Raw genomic sequence first — 27,267 nt, 5'->3', positions numbered from 1 at the left:
GTGTATAAGCCACTGGAAATGGCTTGCCATGAGTGCAACACTAATGTCAAAATATACCGTACCGTATGTTACAATTTAGATCATGTGGATGATTTTGAGCATGATTGCCCTCTTCCGACCAAGTCAGCAAAGGCTCCAAAGATTGATTATCCTCATCGATTAACCTGTGGTGTGATGTGTGCCAATAGGCTTAGTACATGTTAATAATCTTTAACATTAATGATCAAATATGTTGATATGTTGGGTCAGCACAGAGAATATTTGAGCCACTGACTCTGCATTGTGAAGAAGACACCAGGAGCTGGTGCTATTGCCACACTAAGAAATGGAGGACCAATTGGTAGAGTTGAGTGTTTGGATTATATGTTTAGTTTATGAAAGTTTAAAAATGAGCTTCATGCTGCCAATACATTTACTGGCAGTCTCATCACATCTGACCAATGAAATTGCCAAACACGTCACAATGGACCAATGAAACTGTCGGAGGTTGCACTCATACTGAATCTTCATATCAGTCATGGTTTACATGGAGCCTTGTATTTCAATTAGAATGAAACGGCTGTTCACATGTGACGTGATCTATTCTGATCTGCTGTTTACATGCGGCACTACATTTAATCATAACAGCCGTGTTACAGCCGTGTGACGATGAGGTGATCGATTTTAACATCACACAATTTATCAAGATGGAGTTCATTCATCTATTCTAGCACGGTAGTTGAGAGTTTTTTTAAGAAACAGCTTGATGAACACAAGTTACAAGTAGTCAAAAACAAGTTGTCCTGTTGCGGACAAGCTTTGATAGGACACTACCATGTTCAGGTGTGTAAACAATGACGCCACTCCAAATTTACGACAAGACTGAGCATGTACACACTTGAAACAAACACCAATGACTTGACTGACTCGAAGATTCATGTGTAACTAGCCATGTTAGGCATTAGTTTGTTTTTTGATACATTTACTGGAATTTAAGGTAAATACAACTTTTTTAAAATTCCATCTGTGTGACATGGGACATTGACAGAAATGTTTCAGTGGGGTGGCCAGGGTGACAACATTTCACTGAGGCATGGCCATAAGCACGCATTTATATGCTCATAACCTGGGTTCGAAATGAACGCCCGCCAAATGTGGGTTAAAATTCATTTTGGCAGGTGTTGATAAAAACTTAAAAGCCGGGTTTGGCTGGTGATGCATGAGGCAATTGTGTCACTAAGAAATACTTAAGGTTGGGCATCGAGTCTGGAGAATCGATGGGAACGGGACTGTTCTCCTGGTATTGTTCGCATTTAAAATTTCCGGTTTCTCGTTAGGTGTCAGAGCAGGGAAACATATTAAACAAACTGGATAAGGGCTCCCGAGGACCGGCTTTGGAGACCCATGCTATAGAGAGTCACCAGCCACATTGACTGGCGTTCAAAAAAGTAAATTTAGAACCCTGTTCGTAAACCCCTCTCTAACTAAGAATTAATTATCATCATATCATCCACACTCACTCAGGGTTTCTTGAAATAAGATCATGCATCTTATAATGGGTTAGAGTTATGCACCACATTGCATACTGCAATTGATGGTCCAGTCATTCAAATCATATCTTAAAAATGACAATGACACAAACATTTCTTAATTCTCCACAATTCGACATGCTGTTGTTTTTTTAACCTACGTTTGTTGCATGTATTATGAATGTGTTGGGAAACATTAGTATGTTATTAGCATTTTATTTCATGAGTCCATGAGTTTGGATGGTATGATTGACTGTTGTCAGTCATGTTGTTTGCTTGCAATGGTGTGAAAGTACTAATTCGATTGACAATGACTGTAAGAATCCAATGTTCTTTACTAAAGACAGATTCTTTAAGAGTTTGCATTCAGATTAATTGCAAATGTGTTCTTTAAATAATTATGTAGTATGAAGTGATCTAAGAATACTGCATCCGTGTGACAATGGTAGGAAAGTCACAGCTATCAAAATTTTCCCCAAGATGTGGGGTCGCCAGTGATGCCAGGTGTGGTCTTGGTCACCATGTTGCTCCGCCCCTGGTGTCACACCTTTCTTTGGAAAGATCCAAATACATCAAATATATGTGGAAACCCGCAGCTAATAAAGTGAAGCTGCCAATGTATGTACTTTTTTCTAAGGCTAAATTTAGCTGTTGCGGCTTTATAACAGGTGCACTTTTAATTACAGTATATAGTGCAAGAAATCATTTATTTGGGGGAGTTCTATTAGTTAGTAGTCTTTAGATGTTTAGTTATATTTTAGCTTTGTTGCATCTGTTATCCTGTGGACTGTATGCATGTATGTAATAATAGGAATGTATAGATATCTTTTACCTTGACTGTTGTGCTGGGTTCAAATTTAAAGGCCTTGGTCTGCCCATTCTCCAGATATACCTTCAGAACATTAGGCAGGAATAGCAGTGAGTTGCCCTGCAAGCCATACAAAGATTTGGGTCGAGTAGGAGTTTGACAAAAATATGAGCATTCTAAACCCCGCCATGAAAAGTGAACTACATTTTACACAATAGGAACTGAATCATGCATTTATTTGAATAGGTTAGATATTAAAGTGGACATACTGTATTACGGAAAATTGAGTTTTTAATACTAAAACAAGAATCACTTTATTTATAATAGCACTTAAACATGTGTTTACAAAGTTGTTTGACACAAAAGAAATGATAAAAAAATTAGAATGACACAAAACCACAAAAGTAAAAACTCAAAGAAACATGAATACTAACTACCATGGGATCTATCATATAAAACCGATTGAGGAAGCCAGGCAAAACAAAAACCTGACAACATGGACTGCGATCAAGTGGGCAAGTATAGACACAGAGCTAGTCGTTAAAATGGGGTAATTTCATCAATACATTAACTAGGGTGCATAAAGTACAATGTCACAGGCATATGTCAGTAAAACACCTGGGAACATTTCATCTTTGATGATTTAATTATGGCAGAGTGATTCCATACATCATTACTGCCATTGTTTTATTTAAATTGGTCAGAGCATCTTCTATCTTCCCCACAAATCTCTCTTCCTAGCATGGATCTTCTTGTCCTGCTTGTTAATCACAGTCATTATTGGGAGATGAGGCAAATATCGACTTGCATTTTCTATGGGATTAGTAATGGGCACTCTCCAGCCTTGGTGGTTTTTCCCCAGCTAATTTCACATCCGGTAACAGAATGGGAGCAGCCAGAGCCAGGCTTGTGTGGTAAAAAAGGCATCACTTATCTTGAGTGTGTGTATATGTAAATATATATGTGTGTGTATATATGTGTATAAGTCTAAACACATATTCACACGCAAACAAGAACAATTTAGAGGACTTTTTGAACCACTTACTACATCTTGCACTATGACATAAGTATGTTGATCTGAAATGCAATTCTCCTGCTAAGAATAGATCCAATGGGGGGGATCTGTCCGTATGACCACCACCTGTGATATTTGTCATTCAGGTGTTTCAGTATGCTTTGACATTGCCCATATATCTTCGTTCCCAAGACAAACATTTCACATGACCAGAGGTTAGCACTATGTCATGCAGCTCAGCAAAAACACTACACTATCTGAAAACAAGACATTCACAGAGATGAGAGTGAGCGTAGAAGTACTGTAACTGGATATTGCGTTAACACTAACCTGCGAGTGGCCATTGACCTCCACCTCCTCAGCAAAGCGAACTTTTACGGGATTGGACTTGAGCTTGGCCCTCTTCTCAGGCGTGATAAATGATGACTTAGGGCCCTGAAAGATATACAAGGTACTAAAACGTTTGTGGGATATTTTCAGAATTTAATCAGCAGTTAATATAATGCAAGTTGGCAATAGGCAGGCCATGTACTTTGAATAACAAAATAAAATTTAGAGGCAAGTCATGTGGGCATTCAGCCGTTGTGCACCACTGGTGAGACAATAGGCAATGTAATTATGCTACACAAATAAATTGCCATGGAGAAGCCACATGATTGATATCTATCCAGCCTTCCATTTTCTATGGCATTTGTCTTCATTAGGGTCGCAAGTGTGCTGGAGCCCATACCAGCTGTTGAACGGCGGGGTACACCAAGGACTGGTTGCCAGTCAATCACAGGGCATATGTAGACAAACAACCATTCACACTCACATTTACAGCTATGCACATTGTCCTTAATTAACTTAACATGCATGCTTTGGGAATGTGGGAGGAAGCCCGAGTGTCTGAAGAAAACATATGCAAGCTTGGGGAGCCCGGAGCCATGATTTGAACCCCAAACCTCAGAACTGTGAAGCAGATGTACTAATGTAATGACGATACCTCCATGCCACCCACACAAGTGACACTATATAAGCAAACAATACTAAATTATTTTTATGGTGCTCAATTAATTATTATTGAGCATATTGAATTCAGTTTAAATAATATTTTCACTAACATGCCCATGAATACGCAGAATGCATATAGATGTGTAATATATAGAAGCTGAGAGCCATGAATCAAATGAGATTAGAGTTGCTTCTATCAGCAGAGGCATAGTGGAGAATTATTGAGGTTCAGCCACATTATTTACACACAAGTGAAATCATAAATTTGCGACTGGGATACTGATTGAAGTGCAATGCTTGGGCTCTTGCACACCCACACACACACCTACACACACACAGACGAAGTAACCATGTCACCACAATCAGGAGGGATATACTGTAGTGTTTGGACCTTGGTGACAGGAGAAGGAGAGCCTTGCAGTGTGGTGCTCAACCCCAAACCTTGATGACATATTCATTCATAGGTTTGTTGCTAATCTGAACATTGTACACTACATCCACACTATATGAAGGGACTATGTCAGAAAAGTTCAAGGACTTGTGTGCCACAAAAGATGGTGGGCACTCTGTCAATTCTGACGGAAGGTCCATCAATCTGTCACTGACGGACACCCATTTTGCTGACCAATGATGGGAAACTAAGAAAAAAAATGATGGACGCATTGACAGAAGTGGGGTGTTCGTTGTCATCATCGCGAACCGGGACAGTACCGACACATCTTCTCAATCCGTCACTAATGGACTTCTGTTTCGTTGACGGCTGACCGAAATACGATCCACGAATATTCATAGAATCAGTCTTATAAAAACAATGCAATTCAACACCCTGTATAGCATTTAAAGAAAGTTTGAGCTCACACACACAATCATCATAGAAAAAAAAGGTGTGTATCAAACTATCAATGATCACAAAAAATAGAATCAAACTTAATGTGGTTTTAATAATTCAAGTTTTACATTACCCTGATACTAAATAACTGTTTTTTCTGCAATTGGCTATAATCACCTTAGTATTTCTGGCCACCTTGCTCTCAACATACAGTTTAAAACAAGAACCAGTTTCACATGACATTTACACAGAGCTGGGCAGTCCGTCCCTGGGCCGGACCGGTCGGACCCTCCGGCCCAGCCGGATGCCCATTTTTGGGGCGGGGGGTGACACATTTTTATGAATACATGACACATTTAATTTTTATGAATAAGGGCGGGGGGTCGCGGCCGGAAGGGTACCCAGGGTCAAGTGCCCAGCTCCGCATTTACACATAGTTTGTTAAACAACAGTTACATTTCAATAACACTCGACCTGTTGTTCACATTGCCGTGTGTATGGCATTGGTGACATACTGTGACTTACCAGCATTGTTCTGAGTATAGTCACAGACAGTGAATCTTGACACTCCCTATGAAAAAAAAAATGGAGAGGAGCTGGTAAAATTGATTTCATAAAGCCATATAGGTAGATAGTTCAATTTGAAATTTCTGTTCTACTCGCGCATGCATTGTGTGTAGTATCTGAATGAAGTTGCCAGTGTACGTGAAGACCTGATAATTTCAGCAGCTTGCTCAGGGGTCAGGTCATCGACAGCAACATTATTGATCTTCACAAGCTGGTCGCCAGGGACGAGCCGACCATCTGCTGGACCACCTGGAGGCATAAAGTGTTTGGCGAGTTGTAAATAAGTAGTGTAGTAGTGTAACTTGCAAAATATTGTGTATTATCAACACAAAACAATGTTATTTCACCTCACTGGAGAAATTTAGGAAGTATAACCTGTTTAAATGGTAATTTTTCAACAACATTAACATCAACAAACACTGAGCAATAAAACTGAAAAGATGTCTCATTTTCCACACCGCTTATCCTGCACAGGGTTGCGGGGAGGTGCTGGGGCCTATCCCAGCTGACTATGGGCGAAAGGCGAGCTACACCCTGAACTGGTCGCCAGCCAGTCGCAGGACACACACAGACAGAGTCACTGAGTGGGAACCGATGCCTGCACACAATTCAGGGGAGTGTACCCCTACACCATCAGCAACCCCTGAAAATATGTGTTTGTTTAATTTTTAGTCAGGGTATTCCTGACTTCAGCCCTGGATTACAGACAACGCTCAGTCAGGAGTCTCTAGCGGGAACAGCTAACCAAATCATTCATTTGACTGACCAATGCTGAGAACAATGGGCAGGTCCAAGGATCTCAGTAAAGAAGAAGAATTTTGGATAGGGTCCATATCATGATTTTTTTTTTTTTTTAAGTGCTAATTCCAACACGTGGGAGGAAACTGGAGCACCCGGAGAAAAGCCACGCAGGCACGGGGAGAACATGCAAACTCCACACAGGAAGGCCGGGGTGTAACGGTTTTTGTATTCATCCCGTACCGAGACTTCACGGTTTGGTGCACGCAGTCATACAACAAATACGTCTGATGGAAAAAAAAGTAAATAAATCAATGCCTGAGACCAAGCGACCGCCACATTTGTTGCTTGAAGAAGAAATAGATCAAAACAAATGTCGAAGAAAAATGGTGCGTGCGGGAGAAAGCATATGGAGCTACAGGAGCCGTCTACACTACACAAATCAGCCGTTTGGGAATATTTCGGCTTCCGATTTGAGTACGACGGCGATGGAGTGCCAGCGGTGGAGCGAACAAGAACTGTGTGTCGGCGTTGTTCGACCTCCGTGCAGTATGTTGCAGGTAACACTTCAAACATGCTAACACATGTAAGACCCGATACAGTTACCCGGGGTAGAAAAAAGAAAGCCACTCAACACCAACAACCTATCCCCGCTACTTTTAAGCAGCCTGGAGAAGTGAAAGCAGATAGAGCCAAAGATATTAGTAATTACTGAAGCAATCGGCATATACATAGCAACATCTATGCGGCCATATGCTTTAGTCAAGGAGCCGGGCATCAAACGTTTATTAAACGTCCTGGAGCCCCGTTACAATGTTCCATCCCGGGTGCATATTAGTAAGACCGTGGTCCCTGTCATATACAATCGCACAAGAGCCGTGGTGGAGCATGAGATGTCCTCTGCTGCTCTTAAAATGAAGTTTAAGTTACTAGTTGGCAAGTGCTACCTGACTTTATCTGCAACCTCATTCTATCCATACAAGAAAGGGTGCTTTCCTGTGTTTAAGCTTTCTTATTAGTATTATTTTTATTATTATTATTTTTGAACAACCCTAATGCGCAAGTTTTAATTCTATTTTGTGCTTTTATAACAGGGAATGTTTTTTGCTTTATAGCAAATTGAATTGTAACTTGCTCTCTGTTAAAACTAAATAAAAAAAACAACCTAGTCTTATGCATTTCAGACTTATTGTTTTACCAAACCCGTACCGAACCGTGAATTTTGTGAACCGTTACACCCCTAATACATATATATATATTTCAAGCCTTGCTTTTTTTCAGCCATATCGCCCAGCCCAATGTGCAGTATGTGTCCATAACTGTGTGTCTAAAAAAGGTCTTCTAGCGATGCTGGTCCAGCCAAGAAAAAAAGCCCTTACGATGGAAACAAAGCTGGCTATCATCAAAAGGTCGGAGAAAGGCGAGACGCTGACCAACATCAGGAATTTATTTAGAGTTTAGGGGTATTAAAGCATTAAGTGCGATTTACGCGGAAATTCGAGTTACGTCACCAGCGTAGGAACGGAACACGTTCGTAACCCGAGGACCCTCAGTAAATCAACAAAGATATCTTGTCAATTAATAGATAAGTTTTCCAGCCAAATTAATTAAAATGGGGTAATTTCCTACAGCACCCCTGATGACCTTGGCTGCCACGGAATAAAGAGGACACTCTAAATACAATTAAAGTTGAACACTAAATTCTTGTACTTTAAGAAATCATTGATGTATGTTTTATAGTCATTCCACCATAGAAGATAATGGTTCTAATGAATGAAAACCCAACATGATTATGACATGGTAGGTAAACCTCTGAACACAATTGTATCTGTGAACAAAGAGCAAACGGGACAATTTCCCATTTCTTGTCATACCTTGGGTGACCTCTTGTACGAAGATTGGTGTCTGGGAAGAAAGAGTGAGGCCATGAGATTTGAGCTTTGGGTCCTTCTGGATCAAAACATTCAAGCGGAAGGGATAGTTCCTCTGCTCTTTGCTGACAGACTCCTCTGGTCTCCCATCTATTGCAACTCTGTCCCTGCAAGTGGTCACAAAAGAGAGTAGGCGTCGTTGTGAATTTGATACTTATTGTCCTTTTAGTGTCTCGTGCTCAAGCTGTTACATAGCACATGAGGTCACTCACGTAAACATTTTCTGTATCTTTACGTGACATCAACAAATACACACACCTGGTGTAATGTCAGTACCGTATTTTTGGGACTAAAGGCCGCTACTTTGTCCCCAAGCTTCAAGCCGTTCTGCAAGCCGGCAATAGATTTTTATCTGCAGTCTTGTCATATCTGACCAATGAAATAACCAAACATGTCACAGTGCACCAATGAAACTGTCAACGACCTCAAAGTGAATATTCATCAGCCAATTGCAGTCGGAGTGTGCACGTGAGGGGGCAGAGCAGGCTGCCTGAAGAGACAAATACGGAAGTTTGCATGCATAGCGGCAGAGGTCGGCAATTTACAAAATTTTGCCCATCCGTCATTCAACCTCCGTCAGGGGCCTGCGTACCATAGTCCATTAGATGAAAATTTACCGTCATTAAAATGGTAAATGGAGTGCACTATCTATCAATGTATCTACATCATATCAAGAGTTTTACACACAGATACATTCACATACTGTACATTTCACATACACTTACTTTCCAATCTATTGAATAGTAGAAATCAGCGGGAGCACGTTGGTGTCTTCCTGCAGCTGTTTTAACTCCTAAAACACCCCAGAATTTTTATTTAAAGTTTTAAATGGCTCAAATCTAATCCAAGTTGCTTGCACAGCTACTCCTGTCTAAAAATACTCGCCACTGTCATCTTCTTCTGCTTCTCCTTCTTCTTCGTTCATTTGTGGATTACAACTCTTTGGTGCATACCGCCACCTACTGTACAGAACGCGCAAAGCATTTCCATATACTGTATAGTCTATGGAAGCAATCCTGCTTGTATACAGCCCCACGAACAAACACACAAGACAGTCAGGGTGTGTTACGGGCATTTGTCAGTGACAAACTGAGAGATCCGTCAGTCCTTGACCCAGTTAGTGACGATTACACTGACGGACGAAAACCCACCTCTGTCAGTGCTTAGTCTGTCATTGTTTTTTTTTAAGTTTCCCATCATTCTTCAATCGTCAGCAAAACGGGCATCGGTCATTGACCGACTGACGAGCCTTCCGTCAGTGCTGAAGGAATGCCCACCTCTGCATAGCAGTGCGCGGCTGTTTAAGGAACATTTGAGAGTGAAATGAATCTTGAGTTGAGTTTAATGAGCATAGGGAACAAGTGCCATAAATACAAACATCTCTGCAGTGTGACCCCCATCTCTCTGTTTTTTTTGGCGACCATCTCTGGCAACAAGAAAGGTTCTATGACATTGTTATGTAACTAGCGGCGTTCTGCAATGTTTGGGCCGATAAATAACATCTACCAGTGTTTAAGGTAAATACATTTTTTAAAAATCCATCTCTGTGAGCTCTGTCTTTGCCAATTTCCCATGCTATATTGTGGAGACCAATGTGTTTGTTTTTAGGACTAAATTTAGCTGTCTCGGCTTTTAATCAGGTATGTTTAGTAGTCCAGTAATTGTGGCACAAGTCAGTGTAACGCCATAGCGTAGCCTCTGCCTGCATCCCGCAGAATACCTAGCAGTTCGATATTGATCATGATTTATTGCGCAGCCCTGACATGTAACTCCTTTATTTGCAATACTGGAACTACTGGTTTAATGAGAACATGCTTCAGATATCATATTTGATTTCCAAAGTTTTACCTGCTCAATGAGTGAGACCTGCTGCCCAATTCTCGGGATCGTCTCAGCCATCTGCCCACCACCTGCTCGACCCTGCTGGTCCTGCGGGACGGGGAGCGACTCCTGTCCTGCAGTTCCATTTACCTGACAAGAGGTCAAGTTTGCTCGTATTACAAATACGATTAAGTGTTACTGATTCATATAAGACTGTTGTTTTTATACAAAACATCCAGAAAAAAGAACTGGATCATCACATACATTAAGATTAAGAAAATTGGCAAATTGAACATCTTTGTGGCAATCAGGCAGGATCAATCAGGGCTCTCTTGATGATCTCAATTTCCGTGAGACAATATTGGCATAAAATATTCCGTCATAACCACACCTAATATGTAAACACACATACACAGTAATTCATGGTAATCATGCTGTATACTCGTGAATAGCACTTTATAATAAACATTTTTTTAAATGGCTGAAATGATGGACGATTAGATGGATAATCTAGGCCGTGGTGTATCCCACAGCTGCAGGAAGCAATCTCTAGCAGACGTGCTTTGCTGATGATGGGCATTAGCGCCATACATTAGGGGGAACGAGTGGATGAGGCAGGAAAGGAGAGGATGAGTTGCCAATTTACAGAGACAAAAGCAGAGAAGTAAGGAGGACAGAAAATGAAAAAATGATGACAACAGGTTAAGGAGACAAAGTCTTGGGTGAGGAACGTGCTGAGTGACACAGTCTTCAATATCCTCTTTTGCCTCTGACAGTCTTTGTTTTTCCTTTATATCATAGCCATGGTATTCTCTGACATTTGTTGACCCTTCTTCACTCACTCTCTTCTCAGGTTACAGAGACACAAAATGTGTTTACCACGGATGCTTGAGGTCACATTATTTATCCACTAGTACAATCCCATAGTGATCTTACAAGCATAATACATTTAGATTAACGCTGGGGTTCTAAATTAACACCTGTCAACCTGCCAAATGGCCAAATTTTGGCAGGTGTTGCTCTCTGGTCTTCCCATCGCTAGTATTACAAGTCTGCAGTTAGTGCAACATACGACAGCTAGACACATGCCAAAGACTAGAAAGTTCGATCATATTCCCCCAATATTAGCCAATTTGCATTGGCTCCATGGCCACTTGAGATGCGTTTTAAAGGTTTTTGTTTTCTTACTTATAAAATAGTACACTGCTTGGCACCCTCCTATCTCATTGAATTAGTGGTATGTTCCGTCCCGAAATCTTAATCCACACAACGCTGGTCGTTTTAGTGATCCTGAGAGCCAAAAAGAAGTTTGCAGGTTCTAGAGCGTTTTTTATTCAGTCTCCAGTGCTCTGAATTGCCCTACCCACAGAGATTAGAGCTGCCACCTCAGTAGGAATATTTAAAACACAACCAAAGATGTATTTTTATACTCTTGCATTTAGTTGAACTACTTTTTGGTCTGTTTGATTGCCTCTTCTATCCTCTCTCGTTGCCCCTCTCGGGGAGGGTGCTAGGTGGCGATGACTGAATTGGAAGTCGCTGTCTGGAATTGACCGGTACAAGATCGGAGGTTAACCACATCCTCGGAGGCGCTGCTGTGGTTATTTCTGCATTAACCAACTGGGCCAGGACCCCCTTGATCGAAGATGTCTTCCTGAAGTGCTTCATCTGATTGAATGGACTTTCAGACTATTTCAACTAACATTGTATATCATCATATTATGTGTAAAACGTTGCCCACTCGGCATCCATTGCACCCTGGTCATCCTGGAAGAGGGATTCCCCCATTTGCAGCCCCTTTTCAAGGTTTGTCATTTTTCACCAGATGGGGTTTTTAGGGTTTTTCCTTGCCCTCCTGGGGGTTAGGATCAGGGACTGTTGTTAATATTTGTCAACTGTGGGCATGTGAAGCCCTTTGAGATGGTTTTATGATTAAGGGCTATAAAAATAAATTTGATTTGACTTGAATTTCTTTGCATGAGATTTTCAAAAATAAAGCTTTTGTTAAAGTAAGAAATTAATAATTTCTAAATTCTAAAAATAAATAAAAGTTAATACATTTTATATTAATACTGGTTAAAAAATAACCCTGAGAGAAATTCATAATGAAGTCAATAAGTGAAAATTTATTTTCAAAATTTAATTTTAGGCATACATTTGTATAAAAGTTCAGATGAGTTCATTCAAAAATAACGGGTTCGCAACTAAGTTTAAACCAGGGGTGTCCAAACTTTGAAAGGCGACCTATGTAAAAATCAAAGGAGGGAAAGGGCTGCTTTAACATCTTTCATTTAACACTAAACCAACTCATCAGTGCAAGTAAAGTTATGTGAAACTATAATACATCTACTTTTTAAATATACGTAATATTTGAAAAAAACAACACCAAAAAAAAACAGCAATCTAATAAAGCAAAACATCAGTGATTTTTCAAGATATTGGTGTGGCCGGTGGCCCTGGTATCGAATGATGACTAATGTTTGAAAACAAGGAAATGATAGTTTATATACGGCTATTTATAGTATTTATATAGTTTTATATCTTTATTGTTGTAAGCATTAAGGGAGCCAAAAATACGTTATTTTAATCATTATTCGTTTTTTAAAATAATTGTCAGATGCATCAGTTATCTGAATTTTTTTCTGCCAAATATCAGAATCAAAAATCAATCAAATAAAAAAAAAAAAAAATCCATATCATGGGCCCTAATTTTTATTTTGTACTAAAGTACAGTTTGTCTGTGTGGTCACAGCATTAAGGAAGGAAGATTCCAAATACATGTGGCACAAGTTAGATTTTGTTTTTGCCTTTGTTTGATAAAATGTAAAAAAAAACAAAGGAGGTACCTATCTGCCCATTCATCCATTTTCTTTACCGTTCAGGGCAGGGGCTTGAGCCTATCCGTGTGTCACTGTACAGTCTGTAGTTGAAGTATGTTACGAAACATAATGACGAAATTTCAATACAAAAGGCGTTAAAACTGCCGTATAATAGTAGTTTGCAAATACAGTGTATCTTTCAAAATGAACAGCTGTGAACATGAGTCAATCGACCCATGAACAAATCATCTGAATTATCCATTATCCTCACTAAGGCCGCGAGCATGCTGGAGCCTATCCCAGCCAATTGCAGGGCACAAATATACAAACAACCGGCCACAAGCCCATTTCACGCCGACGGACCATATAAAATCTTCAATTACCTTACCATGCATGCTTTGGGAATGTGTAAGGAAATCTGGGGACTCCGATAAAACCCACGCAGGCATGAGGAGAGCATACAATCTCCACACAGGAAGGCCGCAGGCCAGATTTGAACCCCTGAACTATGAAGTGGACATGCTAACCAGTCAATTGCTGTGCCACCCTATTTCTGAATTAAAACAATTAAAATGACTTCCTTTTCATTTATTCAATGAAAGGTTGGTCCAAAATATGTTCACATAGCAACACACCATTATGCTAGAACATTGAGTTGTTCCTCATTTTATTTTAATACGATGTTGATTTCTGAGAGCAGCTGACAATTAGATTATATAATTATTAATTATATTAATCGCAATATTAAAATTTGCACGGTATATCACCGTCATCATGTCACGATTTTAATAGCAGCAGTTTAAAATCCCAAGTTGTTTTCCATTTGTGCAGTTCCAGCACCCGCTGGTGGTTAGTTTATTAGTGCAATTGAATTTGCTGCCACCTATGTTTAAGACCCTCGCTAATCGCCAATAGGAGCACATGACTGACCAAGTCTATTTCTTTGTGAATGCTGTTATTATGTACAAAAACACAATATTGTGATATATATATTTTTTTAGGCGGCACGGTGGTTAGCACGTCCGCCTCACAGTTCAGAGGTCGTGGGTTCGATCCCGGCTCCGTCCTCCCCGTGTGGAGTTTGCATGTTCTCCCCGTGCCTGCGTGGGTTTTCTCCGGGTACTCCGGTTTCCTCCCACATTCCAAAAACATGCATGGTAGGTTGATTGGACTCTCTAAATTGCCCTTAGGTGTGATTGTGAGTGCGGATGTTTGTCTTTGTGTGCCCTGCGATTGGCTGGCAACCGATTCAGGGTGTCCGCCGCCTGCTGCCCGAAGACAGCTGGGATAGGCTCCAGCACGCCTGCGACCCTTGTGAGGAGAAGCGGTGCAGATAATGGATGGATGGATGGATGATTTTCATATCGTGATATCGTATCATGACATTTGGATATTGTGACATTCCTACTATTAATAAATATATTTTAGGAAAAAAATACCACACTATTTAATAAAACCAGCATAATTAAAATTGTATTATGCACTCGGAATGCAACAAAGTCACAGTGCCTGCAAATGAGATTACAAAGTACTGTATGTCTGCAGGCTCCCTTTGTGCGTCACCTGCGCTTAGCCAGATTAGATTGAGCTTCTCCTTAACCTTAGAGCTCTGGTTAGGGCAACAGACTAAATTAAACGGTATCACAGACAGTGTCTGTAGTTCACTACACACTTCCCTCTCACTGTCTGCCCTGGTCAGTACTTACTGCACATTCTGCTAGTCGTCTAATCTTGTCATTTGTCTTTTTATATACTCCCACAAATGGTTTCAACTTTACAGACCAGCACACACCTGCTCTCCGCCCTTTCTGTCAGGGCTCCATGTGGGCGCCACTTAAAGTCCCATCCTGCTATTTCTCCATCCATCATTCTGCTGAAGAGGACCAGTCTTCATTACCTAGTGACAAACACAAAGTCATGAATCCCAATTATGGTGAATAGAAAAACAAACATTGGGTAATTAAAAGATGACAAAACACTGCAGTACTCCAAGTCTTTCATTCAGTATGTACTGTATACCACCTGTCATAAAACCATTTTTAACCTGACTTGTGCAACACTCAAAATAAGTCCGCGTTTTCGAATGACCTTTTTTTTTTTTTTTTTTGTCAGAAAGCAATATTCCAAACCAGACATCGAGTATTCGTCTTGTATCTGTAAAACATATTATGAATTCAGTATTTTGTGAATAATGTGAACACATTATTCTAAACGTAGTTTAATTTAGAATAGGCTGTTACTATCTTAACAGTAAATCACAAGCATCCAAACTTCACTTACAGTAGAAAGCTGTCTCTCTATCTGATTACAGCACTCACCACTGCAAGCTGCTGCAAAACAGGGACACTTCCCTGCAAACATCCCTACTCAAATGCTTTATGCTTACACAGAGGGAGAGAGAGAAAAAAGTGGGCAAGTGCATGAGGGAGAGAGAGAGTTTAATAGAGCAGCAGCACACAATTGGAAGAAGCAGCAACAAATGAAACAAGAAAGCAAATGAAATAGCAAACAGCTCAGCAGAGGGAAGAGTACAAAAAGTGGGGTACTCTACCAATCAAAGAATAAAGGAGACAAGGAGGGGAAAGAATCAGGAGTTTGGGGAAAGAACAGGAGGCAGTTCACGAGATAGGCGAGACCAGAAAAAGAAAAGCATGATGGTCCTGCCATGCTGGGCTCTTTGTGCTGTTTGTTGAGTCCCACTTGCCTCAGCTCCAAACACCATCCATATTTAATGACGACCTCGCAAAGCCCCAGGAAAAGTCCCATCAGGCCAACTGTCAAATACTGACTCAAGACTTTTCTTTCCTGGAGCTCTCACTATAGTCATTCTTTCATTTCTTTACTCAATAATACTTACAATGCATTGAAAAAGTATTCACCCTCTTGGATTTTTTTTTCACCGCCATGTTAAATTAGAACCTGCAATTTAAATGTGTTTTTTTTAATCATCATTTTCAAAATTATTTTGTATGATGGATATGCACAAAATAGTCTTAAGTTTTAAAAGGAAGTGAGAAATACTATAGATATGTATAACATAGTTAAGATAAGAAGTCCTTTATTGATCCCACAGTGGGGAAATTTTCAGTGTTACAGCAGCAAAGAAATAGGTAACACAGGGACGGCGGCATAATGTAGCCATTAATGTATAACATTAACGGCAAACATTCAGGATCAACCCTATGTAAATATACGCAGTAGCTATGCGTATATACACACCAACATACATCTACATAAAAAGTATGAGGAACACTCATTTTAGCCTGTACATAGTACAGAGGAAAAATACTCTAAGTAAGTGACAGTGCTGCAGTGCTGTAGTGAAATGTAAGGAACAGCATTGGATAAAAATAAAACTAGAATAACAGTAGTGGGGAATGTTGAGTATTGCACGGTATTACAGTAGTGGGGAATGTTGGGTATTGCACGATATAAGCTCAGGTGCAGGACTGCACAATTGCACTAATGTCCGCCAGTTTGTAGAGACTACATAATGTTCTTGTTAAAGAGTCTGACAGCAGCAGATCTTTAAATAAAAAAGAAAAAAATGGCATGCGCATCGCTGGTGTCGGACCAAAACCTCAGAAATCACATTTTGGTTAAAATCTTTTCAAAAATATATCCTACTGGTCAGTCCACACGCGTGGTATTATTTTGACACATTATTGATCTAAAGTGTTGAAAATGGCTTGCTCTCTTTTACGATGCAATGCCAATGATTGAACGAACTTGCCATTTTTGGGGTCTCCTGAAAAGTGACTAATTTGGGGTTACTGTACAAGGTTTTGGCCCGACACCAGCGATATGTATTCACCCCCTCTTTGTTATAAAGCCTCTAAAAAACTCTGATACAACCAATTACCTTTAAAAGCCAAATAATTGGTGAAATGAACTCCACTTCTGTGCAATCTAAGTGTTGCTGACCTTTCAGTATCAGGGTTCCCAATCTTTTCCGGGACCTTTCCAGGACTATTTTGGCTGGTAAGTACGAGTCAAGTTATCAGAATATAGACTAATAAATAGCACCCACAGCTTTGGAGAATGTTATTTTTACAAAGGTTTAACCCTATATCACTTTCAACTGGTTCCACTGGTTCAAAGTCCACAAGCGCGTTGTTTATATCACTGCCTTTACTTATTTCAGAGCTCCGCAATCGTTCGCCATTATGATGAAAAAAATATCTGCGACATCATCAAGAGTCACGACACGGTCACATATATATTCTGATGCATTTAATTGGCTGAAAGACTGAGAATCTGATTAATCAAAGAAAGTGGAAAAAGAAACACTCTCCCGGCTTTTAGGATAGAAAGATGCAACAGCGCTTAATGGATTAAATGACTCACATTTTGTCAAAAATTAGTAAAAGTACAGAGGGGCAGGGGAGTTCTGACTGTTTGCCTTGGGCCTCCAAATGACTAGCTGCGGCCCTGGAGCGAGCCAGCCAACGTGCGCATGTTGATGATGCGAGGCAGTGCCTAGCTACAAGAACTTAGTGAATTGCACCACACATTGGCCATCGGCACTTCATACGTACTTTGCGCTAACATGCTTCAATTGTGCTGACGTGTGGACACGAATGCTGGACAACGCCGTGTCTCCAATTGACATATTGTCCAACACAATATTTGTATTAGTTTCCAACCTATTTGAGCTTTTCCATCCATGATTTTTTTTTTTTTAATTAATATCCTGAACAAGTGTTACAGGTATAATGTTAGAGTATACGGCACCATGGTAACAAACAAACCACAATTCGACGCTAGTCATATAATTAACAGAGACCAAGTCCTCCGCAAGGGTAATGTTATATTAGTAGTAAGGTTGCTACATCAACATTATTATCACTGTAAAATTAACCAAGTGGGCGACAATGATTACATGACACCTGTGCACATTGCTCCAACACTTTCACCATATTCTCTATTTTTACGCATTTTTCTTCCTGCTTCGTCAACCACAAAGGCCAAATCAACTTTTCAATGTCTTTGTATGAGGTGAATATGAAATGAAACATGTAAATACAGCTCAGGTGTGATTTTATTTTTTATTTTTTGATATGCTATATACATTTGCTGTGTGGTGAGAGTAGTTCGCAGCTTAGTGAGAGTATTACTTGTGGGTGAACACAAACTGTTTAAACTGACATATATAATATGTCCGTTTTCAGCTGCCTTAAATGGGAAACACTGAGCTGCAACACTTTTCTGCTTCATTTCTGCTGATGCTACCAACCAATCAAATTGCATATTTCCTTAGAACAGTTCTGCTGTCCAGCCTTTCCATATGACTTTGTTACCAGGTTACAAAACTGTTCAAATCCATTAAGGATTTATTTTGTCCAAAGAGGTTCGAGAGTGTTGCTGTAGCGCTGGATATTGAGTGTGAGGTTCTTCTCCGTCTCTCAATCTCCTCTGTTGAGTGACAGAGAACTGCAGTGGGCGTTCCGTCACTTTTGGCTGTGCGCTCTGAGATGAAATAAATCTCTGGTTTCATTAGAGCCGCAGCGGCCATGACGACGGCTTCGGTAAGATGTAGTCTTACTTTTTCTGGGCCATGTTTCACTCAGTATCTTATACTTGCTCCATTGTCCGACAACTGAAAGAATATTGACAATATTAGTGTTGTGACGTTTATGAGCGAGTGGTTCTTTTGAACCCTAACCCTAAGATACATGTTTGGAGACAATGATGATATCGATGTCCTTGTAACATAATAGAGGATAGTACTGTAATTACTACTCAATTTAAAAAAATTAAAAATAGTGTTTCTCTTGCACTCACACTTTATTTTTATATCAAAGATTGAAAGAATACATAATAAACTCAGGCCTGTGTGAAAGCCACAGGTCTAAACTCTCAAATTCTTTTGGAATTATGTTTCTAGCTGATACAGGGGCTGAGATTATCTCAATTATCTTTGAATTTCTGGGAGAACCTCAGTGATTGTATAGTCGTCCATAGGTTTTCGGAGATGTAGAGCCAGGTGCTTTAGGCCTTAATGGGTTAATATGTGCCAATTTGTCCTGCTTTTAAAATCTGTTAAAATTATGTAAAAGCTTTAGATGGCCTACTAATATTATACTAATATTATACTACTAATATTTACCACCAAAGACTTTGACTATTAATGTTTAGCATCCTCTAATCTAAAGAGTATGAATTTTAGAAAATTCTAATAATTACTGGGCTAGGTAAAGTCCTTAAAATCCTTCTTGACAATTTTAATTTTAAGGTCTTTAAGAAAAAAAAAATAAATAAATAAAATTAAAAAAAAAAAAAAATATATATATATATATATATATATATATATATATATATATATATATATATATATATATATATATATATATATATATATGTATCCACCCATTATCGATACCGCTTCATATCGTTTGAAATTGATGATAGTTAAATTATTTGCATCTTATTGGTTGACACAAAATTGTTAGAGATAAATGGGAAACTCAATTGTATACATCAGGGCAGAGCTATGGGTGGGCCAGATCGACAGACTGCCCACCCAGTGAGATTCATGAACAAATATCCATCCATCCATTATCGATACAGCTTCTCCTCACAATGGTCGCGGGCAGTGCTGGAGCCTATCCCAGCTGTCTTCGGGCAGTAGGTGGGGGACACCCTGAATTGGTTGCCAGCCATTCGCAGGGCACAGAGAGACAAACATCCGCACTCACAATCACACCTAGGGGCAATTTAGAAAGTCCAATCAACTTACCATGCATGTTTCTGGAATGTGGGAGGAAACCGGAGTACCAGGAGAAAACCCACGCAGGCACGGGGAGAACATGCAAACTCCACACAGGGAGGCCGGAGCCAGGATCGAACCCACGATCAACCTCACAAATTACTTTTTTTTTTTAACATATTTTTTCACAAATCACGACAATTGGTCAGTTCACATGCGTGGGTGTTACTTTTACACATTACAGACTGATCTAAAGTGTTGTAAATGGCTTGCTCTCTTTCATGATGCAATGCTAATGGTTAAACAAACTTGGCATTTTTGGGGTCTCCTGAAAAGTGACTATTTTGGAGGTGCAAGGTTTTGGCCCAACGCTAGCGATACCGTTATTTGGTTTCAGCGTTTCCTCAGACACACACTTGAATCTCCTCATCAAGCACCAGAAAAAAAAAATCAACAGACAACATATTAGGGTGTTGCTTGAGTCCAGTGTCCCGAAGGAAACAAGAAAGAAAGATGAAAGAACTGACGAAGCAAAGAGAGCTCAGAAAACCAGAAATACTGTACAGTTGTAAATGCCCACAATTTATCTCATTGTGCATTGTCCCATTGATTACAATGTACTGTATTTGTGAATGTGTATGTGACATAATACTAATGTAAAATATCACTTGATCTGAACTCTGTACACAATAAATATATTCTCATCCAAGCAGCATCCCATTAGCATTTGCACACAAAAACCCATGCCGTATGTGACTAATTATGGTTTTTGTGAATGTGGGTTTTATGACTTTGAGTGTGTTTGCATTTGAGTGAATGTGGGTGTGTCTTTGACAAGGGCTGCATGCATCAATAATGTATTCGGATAATGCAGCCGCTTCACTTTGCCAACAATTTACAATCATGTCAGCGCACAGGCTAGGACAGAGACTGAGAGTGGAAAGAGGGAGACATTATATATGAGATTCCAAAGAATGTAGTGCTTCATACAAAAACAAAGAAAGAAAGATATTCAAATGTATTGCCTTTGTTTACAACGTCCAGGGCGACTTGCTCAATTGCTCAAAAGTGCGTTTAAAATGATAGTCGGACCAGCCTATAGGCGATTACTATTTGGTCCAGCCGGACAAAATAATGGCTAAATGGGTACCCCATCTGTAGGCTGAAGGCGATAAACGGACCGCAATTTTTTAATAAAATGCCCAGCTCGGAGGGGTACTTCTCATTCAAAGCTTTTCGTAATGTCACCGTCCGGTCTTTGAGCACTTGTTCTTGCAAAACTGTAGGGCCAGTTTGATTTGGCTTTGTATTATGTCATTATCAAGTTAACTTTCTCTTCGAACAAAATAGCCTACCACAGAGCAGCATGGTTTTGTTGTGTTTTGATGCTGGTCTTGCTGGTGTCACCAAAACAAGTTCCTAAAAAGCAGCAGCTGCAAAAGAAAAAAAACAAATCAGCCAAGATTCAAACAGCCGAACCTTTGGGCACTGGGCGACCCGCTGTACCAACTGAGCTAAAGCCACCCAGCAAGACCAACATGCTGTTGTTGCCCTGCTGGTAGTTGGTACCACCAACCACCCCACCTGGTCACCAGCTCCTGGCTGGGCCCCAGCAACATTGTGGTCATGTTAGGTGGCTGTGGCTCAGTTCATAGAGAGGGTTGCACAGTGATCGAAGCTTTGGCTCTTTGAACCTTGGCTGTTTTGCTGCTGCTGTTTTGCTCTTGCTGGTGGTCTGTATTCCTTCTGTGTCTCCTTCCTAATGCAGTCTTTTCCTACTGTGGCTGACCCCTGGAAGATCCTCTCTTGACTGACTGGGCCTGCCTCACAGACATCAGAAATTGCCTCCAGGCTAACATTAACATTTTACATTTTTTCACTTACCATACTTATACAAATTAAAACTACCCTTTAACCAACTGTTAAAATAAATGAAGACAGTCAAGAAGGCAATCTCTCTGGCTGTGGACTTTGAATGCTAATGCTAAAAACAACAACAATTAACCACAAAGCAATGCTGCTCTTAACTGTGTGCCTTCATGCGAAAAACTCAAGAACCTAGGCAAATAGGCACACAACCATCGTTGGGACATCATTAACTAGCTTATTTTGTGCAGGCGCAATGAGGAGAAAAAAGGGCAAAGAGACTGGAAATCTAAGTGGAAAATTTCTTACATGCCATAACTTCGTCTGACAATCGGGGAGATGCCAATTTTTCATGTCCATGGTGACATCCCTAATTCAAAAATGATTCAACTGACTTGGATTTGGGCTTCAAATGGACCTTTAATTTCCAGTGTATATGTCCTGCATTGGAGATGAGCAGGTGAGCAGCTCAGTCATCGGGATAGAACACATCGAACACACTGACAAAGACGCCAGTTGAGGCCTCACAGGCATCGACACGTCATGTCATCTTCCAAACCGCTTATCCTATATAGGGTCGCGGGGAGTTGCTGGAGCCTATCCCAGCCGTCAACGGGCGAAGGCAGACCACACCCCGAACTGGTCGCCAGCCAGTCGCAGGGCACACATAGACACTGTCACTGAGCGGGAATCGATCCCACGCTGCCCGCACACAACTCAGGCGTGTGTACCACTACACTATCAGTGGACGTTGCATCGACACGTGCTGTAAGCATTGTTGGTGTCATTGAGTTAAAGAAAGAAAAACCCACAATGGTGACCGAAATAACAAAATGACATGTCTTTTTTTGTTGTCCAACAGAATTATAATTATTTAAGTCCAATTACAATGGTCCCTCGCTATATCGTGGTTTACCTTTCGCCGAATCGCTACATCGCACATTTTTTAACAGTGCTATTTTGGATGCTGTTTTTTGCAGCGTATGAACCCATATTGTGTCCTAATTGACTGCCTGTAATTTTTGCAGTGCAATTCAGCATGCTGTTTTTTACAGCGTACGAACCCCACTGTAGACCAATTTGAACACATCTCCTCCGTGCCATGTCTCCCACAGAATGCGCCCGGCTTACTAAATTTAATTTAGTGAGGGAGAATAGGAAGAGGACACAAGTGTCAATAAAGATAGGAGGATGAATTTGCACTTGATTGCTTGGCAACCATGGTGGGAATGGCCAATAAAGTTCAGCAAGCTGCGCAAGAATGGGACCCTTTCCTGTTTTGTTTCGTTTTCAAATTTAATCGAAGGTGGCATGTTAGTTTCTTCTCACCCAAGAGAGAAAAAAGAGGCAACAACTATAACTATATTTTTCTCTCTGGAAAGTAAAGTAGAAAAAACGCTACAGCAGAGCAGCTTCAGGACAGAGGGACAGTCAGAGGAAGCCTCAGATACGTGCAAGTCACAATTGATCATTTATGTTTCCGACCTAATATGTTGTTCATTAAAATTAATTTTGTTATTTCAAAAATGTGTCATTATTTGTATGAAAATGCTTACATTTGTGTTTCTTAAACAGATGTTTGGGCCTTTTTCCTGTTGTGATTTTTCATCAATGTTCATGGGTCAGTGTGACCTGTTCTAATGTTTAATCATTGAAAAATATAACATAATCCAATGTTTTTCATATTAAGAAATGAAAATTTTAAAAAATGGCCAACAGACGAAATTAAATATTTTTTTCCTCACTTGATTTTCCAAACGGGTCAATTCAACCCATAACATAACAGGAGGGTTAAAAAAAAAGGTTTTGACCTTTGTTTCGTTAAGAAATAATATTAACATTATTAATAATTATTCCAATAATAATAATCATCATCATCATGTATATTCATTTTTTCTTACTAAGGTTTGAATTTTGAGCGTGTTTAAATAAGAGACAAATGTGAGAAAATGTTAAGAGTGACGTTTACAGCGTTAAAACATACAGTATAATAATTGTAAAAAAATAAGTTTCCTAATTTGCAGATTTCAACTATCGCAGGTTATTTTTGGAATGTAACCCCCACGATAAACGAGGGACAACTGTATTTAATTATAAATATATAATAATGAAACATGTCTGGACAAAAATGATGGGACTCTTAATATTTGCAACGTGCCTACTATATAGGAGGTACAAGTCTTATCTTCTTGGGCCACCCTGCTGCAGGTTTTCTTGAATCTGTGCAGGGTACTATGAAATCTGAAGTCTACAGGCATTTTGCAGCAAACTGTTGCTCAGAGTCACAAAGCTTGGCCTCAATTGCATGTCACAAGTCCTGCAACAGGATAAAGAACCAAAACATACAACTAAAAAGGTACCTGAGAATATTCTGATTCATCCAGGTCATTCAATTCTCAGGGCATCGAATCATTGCATTGAATGACGTGATGAAGCCTGCCCTCTGGGAGAGGTAAAACGTCTTCCAAGACAATCAGAACAGTCCAGTGGCAATCACGTCAAGAGCCTGAGAATGCAGCTAAAAATACCCAAAATGGCTAAAGAACAAAAGAGCTTCCACAAAATTATCAGAGCAATAGATTTCTTTTCTGCAACTCAGCAATAATTTCAGGTTATTTCTCTTTCACAGACATTTGTTTTTGCAGTGCACTACCAAATGTTCCATGCCAAAAACCATGAGCGCAACCTATAAAGCGCAAGACTCGCTTTTAGATAGGGCTGTCTCCATCACTTTTACACCTGTTGTCAACCAATGTTCCAGTGAGTAAACACGTAATTTAGAGCTCACTATTTGGGATCATATCTCAATCTTTGTTAATCAGGTGCAACACGCCATCAACAGCACTCGGTTTGAGCGAACATGGCAAAATCTTTTGCTTGCCAGACAACAACGGAACTATTCAGTCACATAGTGCAAAGTGTAGTCAGTCAATTAGTTTTCATAAGTGACATGGCGTGACTGCCCTGCGCTTGCCTTGAAAAGGCTGCAACTGGTCATACATGACCTATCAGGAGGACCTATCATGGAGGAAAAGAGACTAGCGTTGATAGAATAATGGCGTTTATGGCCGTGTTTGTATGACTGCAGTGCAAAGGGATACTACCAAGGCCTATGGAGAAATATGGCTGCAGTGTCCAGGGCTTTTCCTTGGCAACTGTGCGATGTTGTTTGTGGTTTGATAAAGTAATCAACAGTGGGTGGTGCTTCAAAACGTTGTTTCCTGATAAGAACACCGGGCGTCACATTTCTGTGTTGTCGCCAGATTCGATGATCAATATGTGTGCAAGGGGTGGTTGTCGACGACAATTGTTGGTGATTGTCTAGTTTTGTTTAGTTAAATCGTACTTGGTATACAGTGGGCTGAACCTCTCAATAGGCAGTTCTACACCACATGAACTTAGTAGATTTTTAATTAAGTGTTGGTATTTGTCCAAATAAGTCAGAGCCTGTATGAGATGAGTGATGACATACGATAAGAGTTGTGGTACGTCCTTGACAGTCAATCATAGAACATAGTATAAATAATGATAACCACTCGACACTTATACTCCCTCGAATGGACATTTTCCGAGGCTTAACTTAACATGCATGTTTTGGAATTTGGGGTGGAAGGAAAAGTAGGCCTAAACCAATGAAGTTACACGTATTGTGCGACACACACAGGAAATTATTCATATTATTTACACCAACAACAGCATGCCAAAATAGACCCAATTTTCATCATATTTTGCATTCAGGTGAGCTAATTTTGACAAAAAAAAAAAAATGCTATAATTTTCTTACAGTATTGCGTCTGTGGATTAATGTTTGAAAAATATAGATGCAACTCCATGCAAACTGTGATAGGCACACCGAGAGCCTTCATCGGGTATTAAACTTGATAAATGCAATTGCATCAAAAATGTATCCGCGCCTAAAAATAAGATCATAAATTAATAAAGCCTGGGAAGGCCTTCAGAACTTGGCAGCTCACATTTCATCTCATACACAAGTGTCAGTGCTTATTTTGATTCCAAATCTGGCCATGACACAACATAGACGCTAATGAAACACACACACACACTGCTTGCAGCGTAAAAAAAATATACACACATGGTTTGAGCACATGCAATTGCAATAATAAAGGTTGCCTGGTTCAGGGAGGAATGATGCAGCAAAATATTCAGAGCAGCACAGTCCTATAAAATGCATATGAGTGTGTGTGCGCTCACGGTACCTTTGGTCACTGAATAAAGCTATTGATTTGTAACTGACTGTGATTTATTTCTGTAGTCATCAATTCCTCTGAAGTTGCTGAATAAAGAAGTTGCTTACTTTTAAAGAATGTTGAGTGTTTTTTTTTTCTCAAGCTTTCTCCTGTCAGCATTGAGACATAGCATTAGGTTCACATTTCTTATAACCCTCCAGTTATTTCAGCACCACCCATCTGTCAGACTCCAAGCTTAGAAATCCCCAAATAAACCTGCCATCCTCCCTATGTCTGTGCATTGCGTTCATCATATCATGGATGGATCGAAACATGTAAAGTTGAGCAGTGGCACAGTGGCAGCCCTTTGTTGCTTGCATTGTCCCTGAGTGAGAGTAGAATTAATCACAAAACGTCAATGACGCTGTAGTTTTGATTGTGGTAGGTTTGACGTAGATTAGCTGTCCATTATGCAACTACTAATAGACACTTTGTTGAGTAATGTACATTATCCACACATTGGTGGAAAGCATAACATATTGACACCTTTAATGGATTGTCAGTGAGTTGGCTGATGTGCTGGAGTACCCTCAAAGGGATATGCTCCTCTTGCCTTGGCACTTTACTTTAACTTTTAGGAAACATTCTAAAATAAATGTGCAGTATTACTGTTTTATTTGTACTGTGCCGTTTTGTTCAATATATTCAGCAATCATTCCCGTTTAACGTGTGCATTATAACTCGGGGCGGGACATAATTTAGGCAGAAATAAAAATAAAAAAAACACGCAGTTGTTATTATTTCATTGTATTTATTTTATAACACAATCTATTGCAGTTTGCTACTGTCTCGTTGTTATTCAATCTTGTTAATGAGAGTTAAAGACCTTACCGTGTAGGTTTGTGTTTCTAATCCCCTCCAATGAGCGTGAGGGGGTGGAGGTGGTGGCGGGGTTCACACTGTCCCGAATGTGGGATTATAGCGTCCTCAAAATCAAAACAAATACATTTTACAGATGAAAAACGCCGACTCAACAGTCACCGAAGGCAGCCCTCCATGTTAACGTAAATGAGGGAGATCGCGCGCGATGTTGAAAAGGTGAGGCGCGTGCACGCTACACCGTAATCCTCTCTCTCTCTCTCTCTCTCTCTCTCTCTCTCTCCCTCTCCCTCTCTCTCTCTCTCTCTCTCTCTCTCTCTCTCTCTCTCTCTCTCTCTCTCTCTCTCTCTCTCTCTCTCTCTCTCTCTCTCTCTCTCTCTCTCTCTCTCTCTCTCTCTCTCTCTCTCTCTCTCTCTCTCTCTCTCTCTCTCTCTCTCTCTCTCTCTCTCTCTCTCTCTCTCTCCAGCTCCCCCTCCCCCTCCCTCTCGTACGCGGGGCCGTTTCCACACCCCAAACGACCAAGAAGCCCCCTATACCAAAATCAAAAACCCGGAGGATGGATGAGCAAAGATAACTTTTTTTTTAAAATAATTGACA

The 27,267-nt window shown here is 40.1% G+C and overlaps 1 protein-coding gene across 2 annotated transcripts in view; it reads right to left on the bottom strand.

Moving 5' to 3' along the window:
• The window catches only part of frmpd1a (FERM and PDZ domain containing 1a), a 42,728-nt gene extending 15,809 nt beyond the window's left edge, over window positions 1–26,919 (bottom strand). For both annotated transcript variants that reach the window (XM_086034095.1, XM_086034096.1), the window contains exons 1-8: window positions 26,683–26,919; window positions 14,822–14,926; window positions 10,238–10,360; window positions 8,333–8,496; window positions 5,867–5,969; window positions 5,679–5,724; window positions 3,662–3,766; window positions 2,341–2,436 (exon numbers count right to left, since the gene is read on the bottom strand). In XM_086034095.1, coding sequence (XP_085890221.1) covers window positions 2,341–2,436; window positions 3,662–3,766; window positions 5,679–5,724; window positions 5,867–5,969; window positions 8,333–8,496; window positions 10,238–10,356 — 633 coding nt within the window. In that variant the 5' untranslated portion in view covers window positions 10,357–10,360; window positions 14,822–14,926; window positions 26,683–26,919. The remainder of the gene's footprint in view (window positions 1–2,340; window positions 2,437–3,661; window positions 3,767–5,678; window positions 5,725–5,866; window positions 5,970–8,332; window positions 8,497–10,237; window positions 10,361–14,821; window positions 14,927–26,682) is intronic.
• Window positions 26,920–27,267: the final 348 nt, after the last annotated feature.

Source organism: Filicampus tigris, chromosome 6 (assembly GCF_054856515.1).
Source record: "Filicampus tigris isolate MCC_2025a chromosome 6, RoL_Ftig_1.0, whole genome shotgun sequence".
Classification (NCBI taxonomy): domain Eukaryota; kingdom Metazoa; phylum Chordata; class Actinopteri; order Syngnathiformes; family Syngnathidae; genus Filicampus; species Filicampus tigris.
Note: the sequence above shows the minus strand (reverse complement) of the source record. Positions and strands in the feature narration are given on the sequence as shown.